At 37.0% G+C, this 24041-nt stretch overlaps 2 protein-coding genes across 4 annotated transcripts in view; one reads left to right on the forward strand and one right to left on the reverse strand.

The window, feature by feature from the left end:
• TBCK (TBC1 domain containing kinase) overlaps positions 1-16894 on the reverse strand; it is a 229078-nt gene extending 212184 nt beyond the window's left edge. The window contains exons 1-2 of one of the 2 annotated variants that reach the window (XM_041758248.1): positions 16591-16894; positions 9410-9630 (exon numbers count right to left, since the gene is read on the reverse strand). In XM_041758248.1, the coding sequence (XP_041614182.1) occupies positions 9410-9602 (193 nt within the window). In that variant the 5' untranslated portion in view covers positions 9603-9630; positions 16591-16894. Of the gene's footprint in view, positions 1-9409; positions 9631-16586 lie in introns of both variants that reach the window. The other variant, XM_041758250.1, reaches the window with a different exon arrangement.
• A 245-nt stretch (positions 16895-17139) lies between these two features.
• Positions 17140-24041, forward strand: part of AIMP1 (aminoacyl tRNA synthetase complex interacting multifunctional protein 1) — a 36222-nt gene continuing 29320 nt past the window's right edge. The window contains exon 1 of one of the 2 annotated variants that reach the window (XM_041758252.1): positions 17140-17234. In XM_041758252.1, the coding sequence (XP_041614186.1) occupies positions 17233-17234 (2 nt within the window). In that variant the 5' untranslated portion in view covers positions 17140-17232. Of the gene's footprint in view, positions 17350-24041 lie in introns of both variants that reach the window. The other variant, XM_041758253.1, reaches the window with a different exon arrangement.

Below are 24041 nucleotides of genomic sequence, written 5' to 3' on the forward strand. Positions count from 1 at the left end.
TCTCCTCCGTCTCCTCTGTACAATGGCACTTCTTCTACCCAAACTGAAATGCTTCTAGTTCCTCCACCTTTGATTCTGGGTCTTTGTACTGTGTTTCCTCATTTATTCCCAAGGCTGAAAATCTGCAAATTTTATTCCAAGTCCAGAACTCTCTTCTGCATTCCAGTCTTTTATAGATAATTTTTTGCTTTGATATAAAAGTCGCCTCAAACTAGATAACTCAAACTGAACTTACACTTTGCTCTCCAAGCCTGTTTTTGAGTGCTATTTCAGACCATCCTGCCAGCTGCTCTGGCTAGAAACTTAGGAGTAATCTACCTTTCTCAAATGAAAAAAAAAAATTAAAAAAAAAAAAAGTCCCACTATTCCTATCTCCCAAATGCTTCCAGAATCTGTAGTTTGCTCCACTCACCACAAAGTGGGTCCAAGTCAGTATCACCTAAATATTAGATGAGAGTACAATGTGCCCTAATTGATCTCACATTAATTCTTATTACCCTCCATCATATTTTCACACTAAAGTCTACGTGATAAAATAATAATAGTAAATCTGAGTACCATAACTCCCTCTCTAGCTTCATCTTTTGTTACTTTGGTTTATCAACTTCCGGTGCTGGCCTTCCCCCCCTGCATCTTGCTGAAGGTACCAGCACCCGTGTTCCCATTGCCTGAAATGATCTTCCCCATTCTCCTCATGATAGGAGCCATGAAACACAGTGGTTAAGAGTAGACTCTTCTGTTTAAGCTCAAATCCCAGGTTTACCACTCATTAGCTCATTAGGTCATGTGACCTTGGAGAAGTCAGCTATCTTTCTATGCCACAGCTTCCTCTTTAAAATGAGGGAAACAATAGTGTCTATCTCACAGAGTTGTTAGATTGAAGTAAGTTAATACATAATAAGGATCAACAATAGTACCTGGTGGGGCACCTGGGTGGCTCTGTGGTTGAGTGCCTGCCTTTAGGCTCAGGCTGTGATCTACGGGTCCCAGGATTGAGTCCCACATCAGGCTCCTTGCAGGGAACCCGCTTCTCCCTCTGCCTATGTCTCTGCCTCTCTCTGTGTCCCTCATGAATAAATAAATAAAATCTTTAAAAAAAAATAGTGTCTGGCACGTAACAATCACAATCTAAGTATTTCCAATCATTATTATTCATTCTTAGTTAAATATGACTTCCTTAAGGAACTGCTTTACTGGTGCCCCCAAATCAATTTGCTCCTCCTGTAATATAATATATTCTACACTGTATTTTTCTTCAGCAGCACTTATTTCAACTCCAAGGATTTGTATACGTTTTTATTTAATGTCTTTTTTCTCCACTACATAATATGTTTCATTATGGCAGGAACATGCTGGTCTTATTCCAAATGTATCACCAGTATCTAGAACTGGCACCTCAAACATACAAGTATCTAATCTAAAAATACTTGTTAAATAAACTTGAGCAAAAGCACAATGTAGTTATTAGAAATGAGTAAGAGTCCTATATGATCTAAGTCATTATCTGAATAGAGATCTGTTGGGACACCTGGGTTGCTCAGTGGTTGAGCATCTGCCTTTGGCTCAGGGCATGATCCTGGAGTCCTGGGATCAAGTCCCACATCAGGCTTCCTTCATGGAGCCTGCTTCTCTCTCTGCCTGTGTCTCTGCCTTTCTCTCTGTGTCTCTGAATAAATAAATAAAATCTTAAAAATAAATAAATAAATAAATAGAGATCTATCCTATGTAGAAAATTATACGCCTGCATTGTAAACTAGGCATAATAATGCCTCAATAGTGTTGATTTAATTATAAAAACCTCACAATTTGTTAAAATGTGCAAGTTCCATTAATTTATAAATCTAAGTTGGATAGTCATAAGTCTCCATATCCATGAGAGACTTCCAAAGTGTTTGGCACTAGCCTAATTTGTCAGGCTTAAAATAATTTAGAAAAAAAAAATTGTCAGGCTTCTTCTGGAAACTCCTTCAAAATATCATCAACCAGAGATTGCCAAAGCTTCAGGATTCTATGGAACTTTGAACCATTATTTTAATACAGCAGAGACTTAATCCTTGGCAGAATATCAAAGTTTCTCCCAGAGGTAATGGAATGTACACCAAAACAATGTTTCTAATATGAATCATTTTTTCAAGAAATCATTAGAGAGTCTTCATCCTGAAACTCTGGACCACTGTTTGAAAATAACTTCTGTTTGTTATAAAAACAATATAGTTTCACAGAATAAAATATGACAAAAATATCTGGGAATCATAATGTGCCAAATATAAGTCAGCAATGTAGTGGCATTATTTATAAAAAACAAATGTGACACTAAGATGAACTTTAAAGAGTAGAAGATGCAAGAACTGTGAAATAATCTTTCTTCTTACAAATATTTGATGAACGCAAGTATCACTGTGGTGTAAATACAGCCTGCACTGTATGTCTTAAGTCACTGCTAAGAAACTGAAGAGAGTACAATATTAAGCAAGAAAGACAATAAAGGAGTTGAATCAGGAGAGGGACTAAAAGAAAGATTTAAATTAATTTTTTTTAATTTAAGAGAAAGATTAATGGTGAGTATGTTAAATGGAGGTTATTAGAATACAGTTACTGCATCATTCTTTTATTATTCACAATAAAAACAGACTGGTTCAGCAGGTTTAAAATATAAAAAAATATTTATTTATTTATTTATTTTTAAATTTTTATTTATTTATGATAGTCACACAGAGAGAGAGAGAAAGGCAGAGACACAGGCAGAGGGAGAAGCAAGCTCCATGCACCGGGAGCCCAACGTGGGATTCGATCCCGGGTCTCCAGGTTTGCGCCCTGGGCCAAAGGCAGGTGCCAAACCGCTGCACCACCCAGGGATCCCTAAAAAAATATTTAGATAGTAAAAGTGACAAATATAAATTGTGCTTAGATTTTAACTTAATTAAAATTTATTAAATTAAAGTAACAATATTGTTACTAGGTCATCGTGATGGTTAGTTTTACGAGTCAATATGACTAGGCTGGAGTTTTCAGTTATTCAAACACTAATCTAGGTGCTACTGTAAAAGTATATTGTTATAAATGATCAGGATCTATAATTACTAATTACTTCAAGTAAAGAAGATTATCCTAGACAATCTGGGTGATTCTGATTCAATTAGTTGTAAAGGCCTTAAGAGCAGAATTGAGGCTTCTCTGAAGAAGAAATTCTGCTCATGGACTGTAGCTTGTCCAAGAGTGATAGCCTGCCTCGCCCCATCAGCCACAGAAGCCAATTCTTTAGTAACTAATATCTTAATATGAATATCCTACTGGTTCTTTTTCTATGCTGGAACTCTGAATTGATAGACACACTTAGGTTGAAAATTGCAGCTAGAGATATAAAATAAATTATAAGGTCCTTAACAATTCTATTATTCTCCACCTGAATTTCACATCTATTAATTAAAATAACTTTTTTATTTCACTACTAATCGCCAAAAGATTTCTGGGTAAATAATATCAAATAAAATGGGATGCATTATACCACTTATAATCCTCATTCTGTTTCTAAACACTGCTGAGATTTCAAGGTCAAAAGAAAAAAGAATAAATTTGTTAACTTACATATTTTCATGCTTTATTGTTTTTTTTTCTTTTAAAGATATTTTGTTCAACTTTTCTTTGAATAAATCAGGTTCTGAATTCTAATAAAATGTCCCCTATTCTTGAGTTTCAGTACTTCATTCTGAGTTAGGAAGAAACTAACATTATCTTGAATCAGTTTTGAATAATCTACAGAAAAAGTGAAAGCTTGACTTATGAGCTAATCTAACATGAGAAAACATAATGTTACTAAAACAGACCACATGTCACACATAACCCCAAGTGAAAATGGAAAGGTGGGGGAATTGACAATGCAAGATATGTGATAACTATGCAGCAAGAACAAAATAAAAGGGGGAAAGAGAACCAAAATCAAAATTCTTTGATGAGACAATTAAGTGGAGTCCAAACCAAAATCATGTGGTTTTACATCATTGAGAAATATCTATTGTTCAAGGATATTGCTGAATAGAGCATTTTCAACTAAATGTAACTGAAATCACAGGAATGCTTTGGAACAAACAGACCCTTATATAAACTTATCAGTGATTTACTCCTTATGCATACAAGTTTTCAGGACAATGAATACCGCCAATATAAACAAGATAATCAAATTCCCTAACCTTTTGACAATCACTGATATTTTCATTCTAAGCAGCCAAACTTAAAATATACAACTACTATACATATCCATGACCTATGTTACCCTAGAAAAGAGGGCTGCTGAGATCTAGGAGCAGGGCAAGCAGGGGAAGGAATGTAACCAGCAATATGGTGGATAGGCCTAAGGGGACAACCCAGATTGTTGAGCTAGCTTCAACACTAATAGAGTCTAATAGTTTCTACGGAGATCAGTTTCTGACACTGATAACTAGAAAGAATGTTCCTGTGAAAGTTAGTAATATTGTTCCCCAAAGGGATAATGTCATAAGGTTCTCCCAAGTTCACTGTTTACAGGGGCTCATTTAGGTAGAGGGTGGAAAACAAGGAACTCAAGAAATATCTAGGACGACTGACTCATTATCCCAAGAAGAGGAAGTCTAGGAAGAACTGGATAGAAGCGAAGACTCCAGTCACATGATGTGAAGGTCTGAATAGTCTTCCAGACTTAGTAGAAAGAAATAAAAGGCACTTTAGGATACAAGAATGAAGAAATCCTAAGAACTAACTGGCAAGAGTTTGGGGAGATAGGCATACTTCAAAACTGCAGATGGAAAACAGCAACACTAATTATGGTCAACTACAAATGATAACAAGGATCTACGATATTGCCAAGCTTTGCTCCGAGTGGTTTTGAAACTGAGTCAATGTAATAATTGTAAATTATTTAGAATTTGTAATTAGATTGGTAGTGGCGGGAAGAGATGTCTGAGGCATTCAGGGATTGACAATACCTACCAATTGTTTGGTGATATAAAAGCCCCAAATTTTTCCTATAATTTAAAAATATTTAGTTAATGTCATTGAAGCCATTCATCAAATAAAAGCTTTAGCTAAGAAAAAACATTTTTTTAAAAAACAACAAACTTGCCAAAAGTTCCCTTCTAGACTTCTGGCAAATGGCTAAAGCTATCTCTAGTCTCCTGTAGGTACAGTTACCACTCATCTTCATAGCTATACATAGGCAAATTAGAAAAAGTACCTCTCCTCTCCAAATGAATTAGAGAAAAAGATTTCAGCTCCTCCTCATTGCATTAGTCAGAAGGTTTTGTGCAAAGCTCTATACAGTGTCTCTGAATGTGGATCTCTGGATTGGTATACATGTGATATGGCATACCTGTAGAAACAGGTCAAATCAACTTTGGAGGGTTTATTGTCTACATTAGAACTTCTCCAGATTGTCTTTAAATAAAGAAAAAAAATTCTCCCCTTTCTTTACATTATGAATCCTTCTTAAGAATCTGATTAAAACTATGGACTCATTTTCCAAAAACTGCTTGTGCATACATGTACAGACATAAACAAAATTGCATCTAATTTCGAGGTTCGTAGATCTCCTGCTGACCATTCAAAGGACCCTGTGGCTCTTGGGTGTATTTTAAACTGTCAAATTTAGTGTACCTAGACGTTCACCCACAGAAAAATTGGGACAAGAAGCTACAGAGATTTCCACTAAGAGATCAATACAAAAAAGAATAAAGCAAATTTAGCCGATGTGTTGAAAACACTGTCCATAACAGCAAATGCAGGATATCTCAGATCCCATCCCCATACCACAGAAATTTATATACTAATGTCTCCATATAATACCTGAACATACAATATATTGTATGAACATTATAAAGCTTACAGCTGATCATTTTTCCAGATTTAAGTAAAAATTTAAAAATCAATTTAACATGTTGACTATTATTTTTTTTTAAAGATTTTCTTTATTTATTCATAGAGACAGAGAGAGAGAGAGAGGCAGAGACACAGGCAGAGGGAGAAACAGGCATCATACAGAGAGCCTGATGTGGGACTTGATCCAGGGTCTCCAGGATCACGCCCTGGGCTGCAGGTGGCACTAAACCGCTGTGCCACCAGGGCTGCCCAACATGTTGACTATTATGAATGTAATTTGAAGCAGATTTCCTTCTTTGCCTTGACCTATGAAAATTCTACAAAAAAATGTATGGTCCATGTGAAGAAACTATGTACTAATTATGGTAACTTAATATCCAATTCTTTGTTTCTTTTCTCCCCATGCTGATTATATATATTTTTCACATACATACTGTATACATAAAATATAATGTGTATGTATATATAATATTGTATATATGTCAACTTTTTTAGAAAAAAGTTTATAAAAAGTTAAGAAATGTAAATTCCTTTAAAAAGAATAAGAATGATTAATTAAAAATGATATTAAGATTTTCTTAGGAATATGTCAACAATAAAGGGCCAGCATATCTCTTAAAAATCTGCTATTCCATTTAGGCCACTGGTACCATTAAATGAAAGTAAAAAAACTTCACAGACAGAAAAGCTATCACTCTGTGTTCTAAAGTCCCCTATCCCACTAAAACTCTCTATATGGGAGTTTGATGAATATTTATATTCTTCAGTGTAGAACTCAACATTCTTTCCTTTGTACTCCCATGGCACAGCACATTGTACATCATCTGCTATAACAACTATTACTATATGATAAATATGTTTTTATTTTTCCCTCTACTACTTCTAGAGCTGGGCAACTGGGATCCTATCTTCCTCATCTTCATATATCTGGCATCTAGCACAAGGAGGGCCATAGTATTAGGCAAGGTACTGTTAAAGCATTTTAACACCAGTGGACTGATGTTACTTAGGTGTATGACAAAACACAATATAAGAAATGTCAGAGTAGACAAGAAAGACCGGTTCCTATACAAATCTTCAACTCATCAATATCTTTATAACTTAAATCTTTATTTCAATTCTAGTTTTTCATCAGCTCTGCCCTCCAAGTTTATTCCCTGTGGAGAGAGAACCTTATGGCCTTAATATGGCCCAACTACATTCTCTCTAGAAAGGTTAGGCTTTTGTTGAATAGATCAAAGGCAAACTTGCAGAGTAAAGGAGTTTCCTATAGAATAATGTATACTTTAATATGTCTGTGTGTGCATGAAAGCATATGTGTACATACATATAAATATGAAAAATCACAAATGTTTATTATCTGCAAAACAATTAACTCTTTTTATCACCTTCTTTCTCATGTCTCTTAGCAGGCCTCCTGACATACCTAAGTATTCAAGACACTAGGTATGTGATAGAGCTCTAAAGTATTTAAGGCATCAAATAGCTCTGATTTCTTGAAGTGTCAATATTTGCATTAACATACACTTATCTTAGCCTTAAAAATCTTCAGAAATATAATAAAATGTATTAGCATTCCACCTCTTTACTTACTAGTTGTATGACCTTAGATTAGTTACCTAATTGCTCTGTATCTCAATTTCCTTATATGTAAATAATAATAGTCCCTTTCTCATGGTAATGTTATGAGGATTAAGTTCATTAAAACATGTAAAGCACTTAGAAAACGGCCTAAAACACAATAAATATTCCATAAATATTAACTTAATAATATTTGTTATACAACATTTTCTACTCAAAGTCTGTAACATGTAAATGTTTTCAGAGCAAATATTTTTTGAAAGCCAGACTACTTGAAAGTATGATTTAGCCTATTTATCAGCAAAACAAAGAAAACGTTGTTTGCATTTTTTGTAATATTAAGTTCAAACACACAAAAATGCCATTTTTATAGGAAAAAAATGTCTACATCAGCAAGTATATAGTTAACTTTCTCAAAGTATTTTGTTGGAAAATTAAATACATTTCACTAAGATGCACTTAAAATAATTTTCAGCAATGGAAGCTTAGCATGCAATTAAGTTTCCAAAAACAATTTTAAAATAATTAAAATATTGCCATCATAAACACCTTTAGGAGTCATGTAGATTGTATATTTGTGTCTTCCCGGATACCCCATTAATATGCTGAGACCTAATCCCCAGTGCAACAGTGTTTGGGAGTGGGACCTTTGGGAGATAATTAGGTCCTGAGGGCTCCGCCCTCATGAATGGGATCAGTGCTTTTATAAGAGACTGAGAGAACTTCCTGGTCCCATCCACCATGAAAAGATGGCTGTCAAGGAGGACGTGGGACTCACTAGACACGGACTCTTGTGGTGCCTTGATCTTGGACTTCCCACCCTCTAGAACTGGGAGAAATAAATGTTTGCTGTTTATTTGGTTTATGACATTTTGTTATACCAGTCCAAATGGATATGGAATATGGAAGAGCCTGACTATACTACTAAAAAGGTAGTAAACATCTTCCTGGTGAAACACTGACTTTTTAACCAATAGGATTCAACTTTTCTACTTTGATTTCCTAAATGTAATTTTGTATGAAAAGACTAATGCACCTCAAAAAAAAAAAAAAAATGAGTGACTCCTTTTTCATTTGAAGACAGCCCAGGTTAAAAAAAAAAAAAAAAAAATGAAGACAGCCCAGATTATTACTTTCAATAATAAAATACAATTAAATAGTTACTTCCAAAGTTTCGGACAATTAGAACTGACATTTTCTTTTTATAGAAGGAAAGAAATACACTTAGGGAGAGGTGATTTCCCTGAAAGAGAAAATTAAAAATCCTGATTCTCAGATCTGAAAAACATGAATCCCTCAAATGTAGTCATTCAATACTTTATTCAGCCAACAAACATTTACTGAATGCCTCCTGTGTGCTCAGTCCAGTATTGACTCTGAGGCCAGAGGTAAAAGTCATTAGTTCTTTTTTTTTTCCATAAGATTTTATTTATTTTTTTATTTTAGAGAGGGAGAGAGAGAGAGAGAGAGAACACACATGAGGCCTGGGGACGGGGAGAGGGAGAGAGAGAATCTCAACTAGACTCACTACTGACTGTGAAACCAAATGTGGGGCTCAGTCCCAGAACCCTAAGATCATGACCAGAAGCTGAATCAAGAGTCGGATGCTTATCTGACAGCCACCCAGGTACCCCATTTTGTCCTTTTCTTCAAGAACTAAGAATTCTCAGAAGAGACAAATTAAATAGAAATGAATAATAAAATATGATAAAAGTTATAAAAGAATCTAGGAAAGTGACTAAACTCAGATTGTAGGGAATGAAGCACAGTATAATCCAAGAAAAAAAAAAAACAGCAGACTATAAACCCAGGCACATGTGAGCGGTCAAGACAATCAGGAGAGCTCAAAAGACTCAGTTTGGCTGGACTGAAGGTGAAGGCATACATGCACACACATACTGATCACTGCGTGTATTCAGTGCATATCTGTAACGTAATCAAGGTAACCGAATAAATACAAAAACAAAAAAGAAAAACTTACCATGCTTTCCTCTAGAAATATCCACATACTGGCAAAGTCTGGGATGGGTGATGGTCTTAAGGATTTGAAATCGCCCTAAAATTTTGATGGAATTTGGTGTAAGAGGAAGTCCATTACTTCCACAAACGTCATGTGGCAGAGCCGAGGCAAAGAAGGTAAAGGCACCCATTTCAGCATCCTTTAGGGGAAACATTTCAGAGTCCTACGTCTTCCAAGATGATCTGGAAAAGGAGAGAATTTTATGACACTTCAACCAAAAATTAAGCCAGTGTTTTCTAACCTTAAATATGATTAATATATAACTTGGAGAAAAATGCCAATCAGAACACCATAAAAAATATCAAAGTTAAAAAGTTCCAAGATAATATCAAAGAGGAAAAATCACCTAATCATAAATTTATATTATAACTCTAAATCATCATCAAAGATTTTCAATGGCATAAAAAGGAAAAATAGAACATTTCTTCTTCAATGACACCTGACAGTTTTAAGAGTTCAGAGGAAGTCTGTTACTGCATATTCATATCATAAGGATCTTCTGTTTACCTAAAGCTTGAGTAGAGAATAGACCATAAAGAACTTTTCCTTCTCATAGAGTGAGTAAAGTCAGGAAAGTGTCAATAACTTTTCCTTCTCACAGAGTGAGTAAAGTCAAGAAAGAGGAAATATAAATACCAACCATTAACTTTAAATTATCAGCGCCACTATTTTAATAGTAGTAAAAATTAAACTAGGCAACAGAGGCCTCTTAATTATTGATTGTTACTTAACAATCAATATTTGCTTTTGTGCTAGATATTTTATATGTGACCTGTTTTATTTATTTATTTAAACATTTTATTTATTTGAGAGAGAGAGAGAGAGAGAGAACGCAAGCATAAATGGGTTGGGGTCGGGGGTGGGGAGGAGAAAAGCAGAGGGAGAGGGAGAAGCAGGTTCCCGGTGAGCAGAGAGCCTAACACAGGGCTCAATCCCAGGATCCTAGAGATCATGACTTGAGTTGAAGACAGACACTTAACTGACTGAGCCACCCAGGCACTCCTACAAGGGACCTGTCTCAATTCTCTCAACAACCTTCAGAGATGTTATTGCCTCCAGCTTACAGATGTTTCATGTATATTTATCCGGAATGGTCCTATTGACATGGCCTGCAAAGCAAATAATACCCAAAGTAACCTGGAGATTAAGGAACTTGTTCCAAATCAATATGAATTGCATTAAGGCAATCACAACAACAAAAAAAGGACAAAAAAAAATCTTTCTCTCACCCAGGTGTCTCACTAAAAAGACATTCCATTGGTCAAGTACTGCATGCTTCCATTCTGAGCTTTCAAAATAAAAAATGCTGGAATTCTAAGTTGAAGTAATGGACCACTTTTCATGTCTGGAGAAATCTCATTAAAAACATTAAAATGATACATTTTAAAAATAAAGAAGAGAACTGAAAAGGGCCATGAGCTAATGAAAGACTTCAAAAAAACTCCAATATAGCATTTTTCATTCAGGGGAGTATTGTCAAAAGAAGCAAAAAGAAAAAAAAAAGAAGAAGCTACAACCTGTATTATAGTCAAGAGGTCTGTTGGGCCTCTTTGAATTCAGAGGCTTCAGATCAGAGAAGCAGAAATAATGGGGAACATAAGTCAGAAGAGGATTTGAAATTAGAAAGATAATTTAAAGGGCTGAAGAATAAAAGACTTAACTCTTAAAAAAAAAAAAAAAAAAAAAAAAAAAAAAAAAAAAAAGGGACCCTGGGTGGCGCAGCGGTTTGGCGCCTGCCTTTGGCCCAGGGCGCGATCCTGGAGACCCGGGATCGAATCCCACGTCGGGCTCCCGGTGCATGGAGCCTGCTTCTCCCTCTGCCTGTGTCTCTGCCTCTCTCTCTCTCTCTGTGACTATCATAAATAAATAAAAATTAAAAAAAAAAAAAAAAAAAAGACTTAACTCTGCCACTGGCCCTCCCAATCCTGGGTAGCTATTTATCCTCAAAGGAAAAAAAGGTAATATATAATGGGCAAAAAAATAAATTTAAAAAAATGTTGCCCTGGAGGCAACTGAAATAACATATGGAAAAGAAAACAACAAAAACCAAAACTGGGGACGCCTGGGTGGCTCACCGGTTGAGTGTCTGCCTTCGGCTCAGGACGTGATCCTGGGATCCAGGATCAAGTCCCACATTGGGCTCCTGCATGGAACTTGCCTCTCTGTGTGTCTCTCATGAATAAATAAATAAAATCTTTAAAACAAAAACCCAAAACTGGCTGAAACACATTTTGAAAGATTTGAGACGACATTACATCAGGAAGAATGGCAAAACATATTTCACAAAAGAGTAAAAAAGGAATTGCTGATACAGATGAACAGCCTCATTAATATTCAAGAAACTGCATGGGAATTTATACTTGCCAGATAGTAAAATTAAGTAAAAATTAAGATATTTGATAATATATAATGTTAGGGGGATATGAAGAAATAGAATGTAAATTAATATAGTCACTTTGGAAAACAGTTTGACACTATTTTGCTATTCCCTCTGCAGAAACTCCTACACACATATAGAAAGGGACACATATGAGAAAGGTCAGCATGGTATTGTTTCTATTATTCACAAGCTGGAAATTTAAATGTCCAAAGACAAGTGAATGGTTATGTAAATTGTGGTACATTCATCTGATAGAACAGTATACATGAAAGAAAATAAGTAAATTGCAGCAACATTTAGCAGCATAGATGAATCCAGAAATATAATGTTGAATAGGAAAAAACAGCATATAAAATGTATGTCAATATTCATAATATTCAAAAATAAGAAAAGCTAAATAATAAGTAATTCAGGAATACATTAATATGATGTAATATTTTTTAAAAGTACAGGAATAATAATAATAATAATAATAGTAGTAGTAGTAAAACTTGAGAATAGAGTTACCACTGTATGAAAAGCAGGAGTGAGATTAGGGGAGAATCCATAAGAAGCTTCAAAAATCTTGAGTAATACATTAGTTCTTAATCAGTGGGTAAATACGTGCTCATGTTATTAATATGCTCCATAATTTCTATATTCCATATCTATATATGTGTGTGCTATATATCATGTTTCATATATCCTTTAAAATTCTGAGATGAAAAATTTTAAAAATACAATGAACTGTTTTTCCACAAAGGCCAAGAAAATCAGTAGAGAAAGGACAGTCTTTTTAGCAAATGGTCCTGGAACAACAAGATATACATATGGATAAAAAAATTAACTCTATTCCTACTATTATATCCATGGAAATCTGCAATGGATTATAGATCTAAATATAATGTAAAGGAATATCTTTGCAACCTTAGGGTAGGCAAAGACTTCTTAGACAGTATTAAAAAGAAAAAATTGCTAACTATAAAAGACAAACTTGATAAAGTAAACTTCATTGACATTAAAAACATCTGCACAACAAAAGGCACCCTTGAGAAAATGAAAATCCAAGCCAACGATAAGGAAAATGTTATTTATATTTATAAATACATATATATTACATTATATATATATATATATATGCTGTTTTTATCAAATACGTGTACGTGTATATATGTGTATATATGAAAGTAGACTTGTACCTAGAATATATCAACAATGCTTACAACTCAATAATGAAAAGAAAATAAGTCAATACAAAAATAGGCAAAATCTTAAACATATATTTTCCAAAAGAGAACACACAAATAGACAATAAGCATAGGGAAAAGGTCTTAATCATAATCATCAGGAGAATGCAAAATTAAAACCACAAAACCATGCAATTTTACACCTACCAGAATGCCTAAATTAGAATGACTGGAAATACCAAGTGCTGAGGAAAATGTGGAAATGGAGGCTATATATTGCTGCTGGTGGGAATGTAAAAATTACACAAGAACTTTAGAAAACTTTTTGTAAAACTATTCCAAGGTTAAAAATACCCTCAGTTTATGACTCAGAAATCCCACTCCTACTAAATACTTATCAAAGAAAAATGAAAATAGCTGTCCATAAAACTACTTGTATGAGAATGTTCATAGCAGTTCTATTCACAACATCCCCAAATTGGAAGCAATGAAAATGTCACACAAGTGAATGTATAAATAAGTTGCTGCTTATTTATCTAATGGAATTCTACTCAACAACAACAAAAAAGAAGCAAACATGCCAAAATATATGTATCTCAAATACATTATGTTGATGAAAGTAGCCCCAGATCAGTTCACATTCTACAACTCCCTTTAAATGTAGTTTCAGAATTACACTTCAAAACTAGAGTGACAAAAATGATACATAGTGCACTGGGCAAGGAAGATGGGATTGGGTAAAGAAACCTAGTTTCTTTTGGAGAGAAGTGAAAATGTTCCACATCTTCATTGGGGTGGTGGCTGTCACATGGATGTTTACATGTATCAAAATTCATCAAACTACTAATTAAAATCAGTGCATTTCAATATATATACATTTTATCTCATAAAAAATAAAACAATGAAATAAAATTAAGAGACGAGAAAGGAAAAATTAAAAATGAGTGGTTGGAAATTAAATTATTACCATGTTATATAGAAGTGTTGGAAAAGAAAGTTGAGACAACTTCTCAGAATATGGAACAAAAAGCAAATAGATGAAAACGTAAGAGAAAAGATAATAGACATAGTGAATCAAACCAAGAATTCCAAAACCACTTTACAGGAGTTTCAAAGAGAACAGAGGAAAGACCAAGGAGAATAAATTATGAAATACAGAATAGGAGAAAATTCCCCACAGTTGAAGGAAAATATGTACTTCAAATTAAAAAGGCTTATAATATTAAGGAGGATAAATAAAAATAACCACACCGAGACATTTGTCTTAGCTCCTTTGAATGAATTCATTGCAAGAAGAATAAAGTCACAAGACACGTCATCATAACTTTTCAAACCATCATACAAAACTAAAATTTTTTAATCACTCCAGAGAGTGGTATTGAACAAACAGTTCAGGTACCAACAAGTTAAGATTAAGACTGTCATTCCCATCTTTTCATGAGCAATAGTGAAAGAAGACAAGGAAGCCTTCAACGACTTAAAGCGACATAATTCTGTTTCTATACCCTGCCAAACTATCAATCATAATAGCAAAAAACAATTTACAGCCATACGAACATTAAAAAATAAAATTACCATCCATATCTTTTATGAATGAATAAGTATCCTTAGGATGTATTCTATCAAAAGAGAGGAGAAAAATAACAGAAGATGTGTGGTTAAGAAACAATGTAACCTACCAAAATATAATATGTTCAAATTAAACAGAAGGTGGGCTTCAAGAGGTACATCTTCAAGCAGAGAAATGGAATAGAAGCTTCTCATACAAAAAGTGAGAGGACATGGTGAAGAAAGCCTGATGGGAGCACTTGGTAAAAAAAAAAAAGCACATGTACCTGTCTCCCAAAAGAAAACAGAAAGTCCTTTGTAAAAGTGAGGAAGGTTAAAAACTATATAGGAAGTATGTGATCCAAAAAATAAATTACACTTAACTATGGCATAATTTTTTGTCATCATAGAGGAAGAAAGAAGAAATCAATTTGATGTTAATATTACAAGTCTTCTTAGCGTGGCATAGAAGTCACGAAATTAATACATTGGTAAGGAAATGTATCATGGCATACTTTTTGGCTCTGGAATTAGAAATACTTACAAAGCCATAGTATTGTAACATTGTATTGGTTTCTAGCACATAATAAAGCAAAAAAAATTATAGTCAAGAAATATAATGTAAATATTACTCAATTGACAATGTATAAGGAAAGGTTCAGATAAGGGAATGTAAAAGTGGTGGATGTAGTTTTTGCAGTGCCAGAAAAGAAGGTAGAGTCATTACTTAAGGACTTTATTTAAGTCATTACATAAGGAGCCAAAATATATTTTTGAAAATTGACATGAAAAAATAATTTTTATACATTATTTAAAATTATAACATTGATCAATATGAAAACTAAAAATTATAATAACTATTCAAAACTTTGGAGAAGAGAGGCTGAGGATTGTATGGGTTACCTTAAGAAGTCAATTTAAAAAAAATGGGCAATTTAACTTATTACTCAACATATAGACCTAAAGTTAGAAAAGGTTAAAAGTGGTCATTTCTGAAAAGGTCTAACGGTAGGAAGGGAGACACTAAATTGTTGCATTTTATTACGCAATCCTTCTATATTATACTATTTGGTTTTCAATTAGACTGCCTCTATCCAACTGAAAAGCAAATAACCAAATATAGAAATTGCAAATTATTCAAAATGGTAAGACACTAGTGAGCATAAAACATTTCATCAATGTCCCACTTCAACTGCCTTCTAGATGGGTGCACATAAAAAGGCTCACGTATAGGAAATATACACATGGACTTGCTCACATTTGGTGGGTAGAAGAAAACTAGTAAGAAAAAAAAAAAACAGAGCTGAGGTGAGAGATTGAGTAAAAACAACAACGTGAGCAGAGGGATTGAACATTCATTCATTCAACAAATATCCTGAACCTCGTTCAAGTCAGGTGTTTTTTTCAGCTGCCCGGCCAAGGAGAGTGAATGAGACCATCTCCGCCCTCAAAGAACTTGGGAGTCCGAAATAGGAATGGGGACGGAATAGGACAAAAGCCGCCAACTTCATCATAAATAAAAAGTTCACATATTTCTCCAGCGGGCAAGTAATAACTGGTTCGTTTACTGCATACACCTTCCGTCAAAAAAAAAGTTGTCTTTGTGGCCCACATACAAAGAACCAAGGGGCCTTGAAAAGCAACCACTGACCCCTCCAATGGTCACATCCTCCCACCCCGCAGGGAACGTTCCCTCTCAACCGTTGACTAAGCCTTTGAAACCAGAAACCAAACTAAGGACTTTGTATCGACGGTGAGTATCGGAGCGGTGACTCCACATTCCCTAACCTCTTCTTTAAACCTTCCTTTGAAACGGGGCTGCAAGGGTTCCTCTGCCTACAGTCAGCCAGCAGGGACTGCGGGGTAAACGTGTGCAGGGGGAAGGCTGACGTTAGCGAGGGATGGGCTCAAGCCCGGCAGCAAGCAGCTCCACACGTTGGCTCCTCCTACTGTGGGCAAGTGGGGCCGCTCGCCGCACCTGCCGCTCCTCCACCTCCCGCCAGCCCCACCCACTACGACACACGGAACTGACAAACCCAAATACCTGCCTCCGAGTCTGCGGACGCAGGCGGACACAAAACACAAGGGGATGGAGCTTCTACGCAGGGCCCCAGGTTGTCGCTGTGGCTCTTGCCGCCGCTGCGCTACTGCTTAGTGCACCAGACCCTGCACTTCAGGTGCTTCTACAAAAGAGGCCGCTCCGGGGAGCGCGGCGATTGCCCTCTGCCTGCGAGCTAGAGCCGCCGAAATTTCCAGCTCGGAATCCGGCCAGGAGCGCGAGTCCCACTCTCCCTCCACTGACAGCTCGCAGCTCTCCCCGCCCCCACCCTCACTTCGGCCCGGCCGTTTCCGCTGACCTCACAACCCCCACGACACGTTGACGAAAGACCCCGACGCCCAGCGTTTTGCCCCTTGCCCAAACTGGTAACAAAAATGTGGCCACCAAGGAAGAAGTACAGGGTGCGGGTGGAGTTATTGGCGAAGGACACAGAAGATGAAGAGCTTGAAGCGGCTGCACACAGGATCTGGGAGACAGAATTTGGAGTTAAATCCGCGGAGCGCTCAGGCGTTCGGTGGGGACGCCTCGGTGGGTCCTTTCTCACTGCTGTCGCCGGCGGGAGGGCGTTCCTAGCTGCTAGGGACGGAGGCTGCCCGGGTGAGTCCTCCTGGGTCGTGCTGTCCACCGATTCATGTGAGTGACGCCCCTGGAGGGGTCCTGGGTAGGCGGGTTGAGATCGAAAGAGTACCCCCCCCTTCCCTTACTCGTCTAGGCGACATAGGACCTGGCCTGCACATACTAGTGGAAGGTACGCTCATGCCAGTGCCAGTCTTGGCATGTGGAAGCAGGGCACAGCTTGGGACCTTTTGAAGGAACCACGTTTGAGAAATGGGATGCGGGGGCTGGGGAAGGGATGCTACTGGAGAAAAGATATATTCAGCACACACACGTTTACTTTCATGTGTGCGCGCGCACCCATGTGTGAAAGGACTGGGGTGAGGTTGGGGCAGGAATCCCTCCTTCGATTAGTTAAGCGACCAAGGCTTCGGGTATTGGGTAAAGAGCAACGAGCGAAACAGAAGCCCCTAGCTTCCTGAGGTTCACATTTTATTGTCGAAGACACGTAGTAGACAGAATTTTGGAAAGCATGCCATGTTGCAGGTTGTAACAGGCGCTGAAGAGAAAAAGAAAACAATAAAGCAGAGGAAGATACAGTTTGAGATTTTGGTGTGGCCAGGGAAGGTCTCACTGGAAAGACGACTTTCGAGCAAGAGCTTACATCACTGAGAAAACTAACCCTACAGATGTCTTGGGGAACTGCAGTCAGGTAGAGGGACCAGCCGTTGCAAAGGCCATGAAGCGGAAACTCCCCTGAAGAGCAAGGAAGATTGGATTGGAGCTGAGTTAAAGGGTTAAAATTGGAGACAAAAATCATAGAATGAAGGAGTCATGAAGGGTATTGAGGGCACCTGAGTTACTGGAGAGCTTTGAGCAGTGGACGGTCGGATATAATCTGGCTTCCTTTTAAAAAGGATCTTACTGGCAGCTGTGGAGAATAGATTGAAAAGGACAGGGTGAAAGAAAGACCAGTTTGGAGGCTTTTGTAGTAATCTAGAGGGGACACGATCGTGGCTTCAGTTAGGGGTGTGAGAAATGGCTGGCCAAGTTTTTCGTGCTCCTAGTTTAGGTGTGCAAGAATATTGGTGGATGGTGAGTTAATCTATTTTAATTAAGGTTTTGGGAAACACTTTAAAAATGTAGTGTGAATATTGGAGTGGCTAACACAAGTCGAAAATCGTAGCCTTGCCATTTAATATTTGAGTTTATAATGTTTGGATTCAGACGAGTCATGTAATTTCTCTGAATTTTCCTATGGAATGGAAAATGTTATCCCACAAGGTTGGAAATCTCAAATGAGTTCATTTGTAATGTGCCTGGCCCATTAAAATAGTGGCTGTTGTTACTAGCTGTGTTCTTGGGTAAGAAACGGGAAAAAGTACTGAGTGTTTCTGTGGATGGAAAGGGATGGTTAAACCCTATTGAAGAAAATCTGAGAGATCTAGACATACAGTTTTTAAAAATGTTATGCGTGTTTCACTGAACAGAAAGTTTTTCTCTGTTAATGGCCATAGTACCAGAAATATATGGACTGTCTTAGAGCAATCCTCTCTTACCCATCCTTAAAGCCCTCTCGGACCCCCTGTGTTTTTATTAGTAAAGAAGGAGGAGGCATTCTGTTGAGTAAAGAAAACAAAATCAAGAATAAAAACAAATTTCCAGTTATAAAATGAGTAAGTCAGGGATATAATGAACAGCCCAGTGACTATAGTTTAAAAAATACTGCATTTAAATGTTTGAAAGCTGGGAGAGTGGATCTTCAAGGTTTTCATCACAAGAAGAAAAATAATTTTTTTAAAGATTTTATTTATTTTGGACAAAGAGAGGGTAAGGGCCCACAAGCACAAGTGGGGAGAGGGTAGAGGCAGAAGAGGAAGCCAACCCTGCTGAGCAGGGAGCCTAATGTGGGGCTGAATCCCAGGATCCCAAGAACATGACCTGGGCTGAAGGCAGATATTTGACTCAGGTGCCCCCCCAAAAATCTTTTTAACTATTTATGGTGAAGGATCTTAACTGGGCTAATGAGATCATTTTGCAGTATATATAAATATCTAGTCACGTTGTGTGTGCATCTAAAACTAACCTGATGTTGTGTCAATTATACCTCAAAAAATTTTAAATAAAAAAAGTAATACAGCCAATAAGTAGCAGAGCTAAAATTTGAATCCATTCCTTGAACACACAACAAATAAAAATAAAAAGAAATAAAAAAGAAACATTCAGAAAAAGAACAGTTTTAGGTTGATTTTCTATATTTTGGCAAAAGTTGCAAAAACACCCCTGGAGTTACTGCCAGTTACCACTGTTAAATGAGTTATCTCTGGGATGCGTCGTTCTCAGAATATTTAATTTTATTTACCTTTTTAAAAATTCTGACTTTTGACACGTTTTAAATTGTAATAGTTTTAATTTTAACCTAGTTCTAAATCGTACCACATTATGTAGCATGGTAATAAACATATTCTTCATATGGGGTGATTTGGCAGTTAGATTACAAAGCAAACAGAGGAACGAAGATTGGAAGTTTAAATGAAGTATTGATGGTAGTAGAAAAAACTGATTAAAGTTACTATATGACACACATGCTTTTCTCATATTTACTGAAATAGTGGTGCATTTTACAATTGTTGATGTCTTAAAATCACTATGAAGTGGGACTCCTGACATGCTTGTCAGTGACCATACTTATGCATACTTGGTCATAATTGTTAGTATTGTCATCAGTTTAATTATATATAGTATTGGTATATAGTAGTTGATTGTAATCTCCATTTTAAGTATCCTTTTTATGATGACTTACCATTAAAATGAAAAGTTGCTGTGTATGAAGAAATACAGGGAAATAAAAAGTGATACAAAAATCGGGCTAAATTTAAGAGATTCTTCAAATATTACAGGATGTGTGCTTTTTTCTTAATGGTACATAAAATGACAGAGCATCTGATTGGAGCAATTTTACAATTGGTGGCATTTAGATTTGATAAAATATAATACTTATAGCATCTAGGAAGAGTATAAACTTCTACCTAACTGAAGTTCTGAAACAGTGAAATCAGGTGTTTTGAGAAGTTAGACACTTCCAAATTGTAGTAGAATTCCTATATTATAAAATAAAATTGAAAACTTGAACTTAAAACTTCCATTTCAAAGCAATAGCTCATTTTTTAAAAAAGATTTCATTTATTTATTAATGAGAGACACAGGGGGCGGGGGTGGGGAGTTAGAGGGAGAAGCAGGCTCCATGCAAGGAGCCCGACGTGGGACTGGATCCCGGGTCTCCAGGATCAGGCCCTGAGCTGAAGGCACCCCTAAACCGCTGAGCCACCTGGGCTGCCCAAGCTCATTTGTTTATATTTAATCCCTAACGTTGAAAACGTGAGACAGGGAACTTGTTATTTAAAAGGAATTACTGGATATAATACTGATGAATCCCTGAACTCTACCTCTGAAACTAATAATATACTATATGTTAATTTAATTGAAAAAAGTAAAAGGAATTACTGGCAATTTAGAATCAGTGAGAAAAGACTACTGAGGAAATTGCTGAGGTAAAGGAAAGTCATTTGGTAATGACAGAAATCTCAGTCTTTTGTGTATCTTTTAATGATTAAGATGTCTAAGTTCATGTATTTCATAAAATCAGCCTCAGCTTTTATGGTTAGTGGCATCTTAAAATGGCTTTTTTTGTAACCAAAATTAATGTTAAGAGGCAGAATAATATAGGTAACATCTTTCAAATTTGTCATAAAAATTAGGTCGTCATTTTTTTAATTTAGTAAAGGGGGAAAAAACATCTGTATTTAAACTCTCCAAAAACTCTTACTATCCAAACACAACATAACTTGTGTACTGTTTTTTTCTCTGTGTGTTTTACATTTGTAATTACTGTGCGTGCAGTTAAGTATTATTTCTTTTTTCTTCTATGTGTTTTACATTTATAATTACTGTGCATATGATTAAATATTAAACCTGTTCTAATGCCCTAATCATTAAATGAAATTTAGTACAGATGAAATCAGTTTTCTCAACTGTTTTAGAGGATACTAGATCTAATAAATGTTAATAGGTGTTCCTTGGTTAGCATTCTGTGGTTAAACACATTTGGAAACTCTACATAATTATGTCTTCTTTAGAAATTACAGCTTGGAAGTTAAAAGAGCTGACTCCAGAATCAGACAGACAGGACATTTTAATCCTGTTATTTACTAACTCATCACATGACCTAAGGCAAATTGATTTTAATTCAAGTTTTCTTCTCTGTATAAAATAAATAGTCTTCATATATGATCTATGTAACACATTTAGCCAACTCATAATAAATACTCTGCTAATGTTATCTGCATATTGTTAATGATAATGTTAATAATATTGTTATTTAACAATTATTATATAATAACAATATTGTTATAATAATAACAATATTATTAACATTATCATGTGTGAGAATCCCTAAGTCTGTTAGCACATTAAAAGCTCTGGGGAGACTAAGGGAACTTAAAAGTTATGAAATTCAGTAAGTACTCAATGTAAAATTGAAAGTCACTGTGGAGCGGTTGGCACACAATAATGAAATGAGCACTGGGTTGAATGGTACAAGATTTGTCTGAGTTTTAAGTTACTAAACTAGCACCGTTGCCCTAAATAGCCTTGTTTAAATTTTTTTTTCCAATTTAATGTGTTTACCTCATTTGTCTGAAAGCTTAGTGAGTACAAAGAACATGTTTATTTTTGCTTTTTACCGTAAACTAGGCACATGGCTCAAAATCAGGAAAAATTGGGGTCAGGAACTTGAGTTTTTTTATAGGGGCCTGGCAGGTAGCATAAATGAGACAACAGAGAGTTGTACACTTTTGCCTTGCTTTATTTTTATTATTTTTTAAAAGATTTTATTTATTCATGATAGACATAGAGAGAGAGAGAAAGAGAGAGAGGCAGAGGGAGAAGCAGGCTCCATGACAGGAGTGGGACTCGATCCTGGGACTCCAGGATCACGCCCTGGGCCAAAGGCAGGCGCTGAAACCGCTGAGCCATCCAGGGGTCCCCTTTTGCCTTGCTTTAAATGGCACTCACCTTCAACTGTTTTAAACATTGTTAACCCTGAAACACAAAGGCTTCTCTGATCACTGTGGTGATAGTTTGTAAACTCTAGAATTGACTATTGATCAGGACCAAACTCTGAAAAACATAAGGATTTAAAGGGACAAGTCAAGAAAAAGGAGCCCTAGAAGGACATGCCAAAGAAGTAGAAAGTGAAATCAAATGAAAGTATCCTCATTTTGTAAATTAAGAAAATGAAACAGAGAAGTTATGCAGTTTTGCCAAGGTCACACACAGCCTCTTAGGTATGTCATTCGACCAAGATTTGTTGGCTGTAAATAAGGGGGGGAAAAAAAACCTGCTCTGGTGTTAGTAATCAATATCTGCATAAATTTCTGCATCCTACTTATATATTTGAAAGTTTAAAGACAGTTAAACAAGTACTAGAAAACCTATTTCCAGAGCGTCTAATTCTAAAAATAATAAATAACTCTTAGAATTTGAGAAGTTTGTCAACATATAGATCTGACTACAACCTAATCCAAAATATCTCAAAAGGCACGTTAATTGTGATATCATGAATAATATTGCCAAAATAACCAGTTATCTAGGAGTAAAGAAAAAGTAGAGGAGGAGGGGCAAGATGGCAGAAGAGTAGGGTCCCCAAGTCACCTGTCCCCACCAAATTACCTAAATAACCTTCAGATCATTCTGAAAATCTACGAATTCCGCCTGAGATTTAAAGAGAGAACAGCTACAATGCTACAGTGAGAAGAGTTCAGCTTCTATTAAGGTAGGAAGATGGGAGAAAAAAATAAAAGACATCCAAGGGGGACGGCGCGAGGAGCCGGGCTAAGGCTGGGGCGAGTGCTTCCAGGACAAGTGCCCCGTCCTGGAGAAGCAGGACCTTCACCAATCTTACCCCGGCGGAAAGGGGCTCGCAGGGAGTTAGAGCAGGACCCCAGGAGGGCGGGGATGCCCTCAGGATCCCTGGGACACTAACAGACACCTGCGCCCTGGGGACAGTGCGCCGAGCTCCCTAAAGGGCTGCAGCACGCACGGCGGGACCCAGGAGCAGCTCACACAACTGGACCCAGGAGCAGCTCGGAGGGGCTCCAGCGGAGGCTCTGCGTGGCGGGGGCTGCACGTTTCCAGGAGCAGCTCGAAGGGACTCAGGCGGCAACTCTGCGGAGAGGGGGCTTCCCGCAGGGAGCGCAAATCCAACAGCGCAGGCCGGGGAGCACAGGGCGCCGCAGACACAGCCCAGGATCCGGCCTCCCCCGGGAGCAGGCAGAGGCCAGGAGGGCCCAGGACGGCAAGGGCACTCCTGCCCCAAGCTGAACAGATCAGCGGCCCCGCCCCGGAGCCTCCAGGCCCCTGCAGATGGACAGCTCCGTGGTTACTGCGGGAGCTGACTCCAGGGTTCCAGAGCTGGCCGCTGCCACTGTGATTGTTCCTTCTGGGGCCTCACGGGGTAAACAACCCCCACTGAGCCTCACAGTGGCCTCACAGGATAAACAGCTTAAATATCTTTCGCTGAGCAGCTCCCCCAAGTGCTAACACCTGAAAATCACAGCAGACCCCTCCCCCAGAAGACCAGCTAGACAGACAGTGGAAAAACAAGTTATTGACCAAGCAGCACTGGAAAGGTCCAGGGGAAGTCAAGGGACTTACAGTATACAGAATCAGAGGATACTCGTCCTTGTTTTGTTTTTGTTTGTTTATTTTTTGTTTTGTTTTGTTTTTTGTTTTGTTTTGTTTTTGCTTTTTCATTTCCATTTGCTTCCCCCCCTTATTTTTTCCCCTTTTTCTTCTCTTCTTTTTTCTTTTCTCTTTTTTTCTTCC

This window comes from Vulpes lagopus, chromosome 6 (genome assembly GCF_018345385.1).
Source record: "Vulpes lagopus strain Blue_001 chromosome 6, ASM1834538v1, whole genome shotgun sequence".
NCBI classification, from domain to species: Eukaryota; Metazoa; Chordata; class Mammalia; order Carnivora; family Canidae; genus Vulpes; species Vulpes lagopus.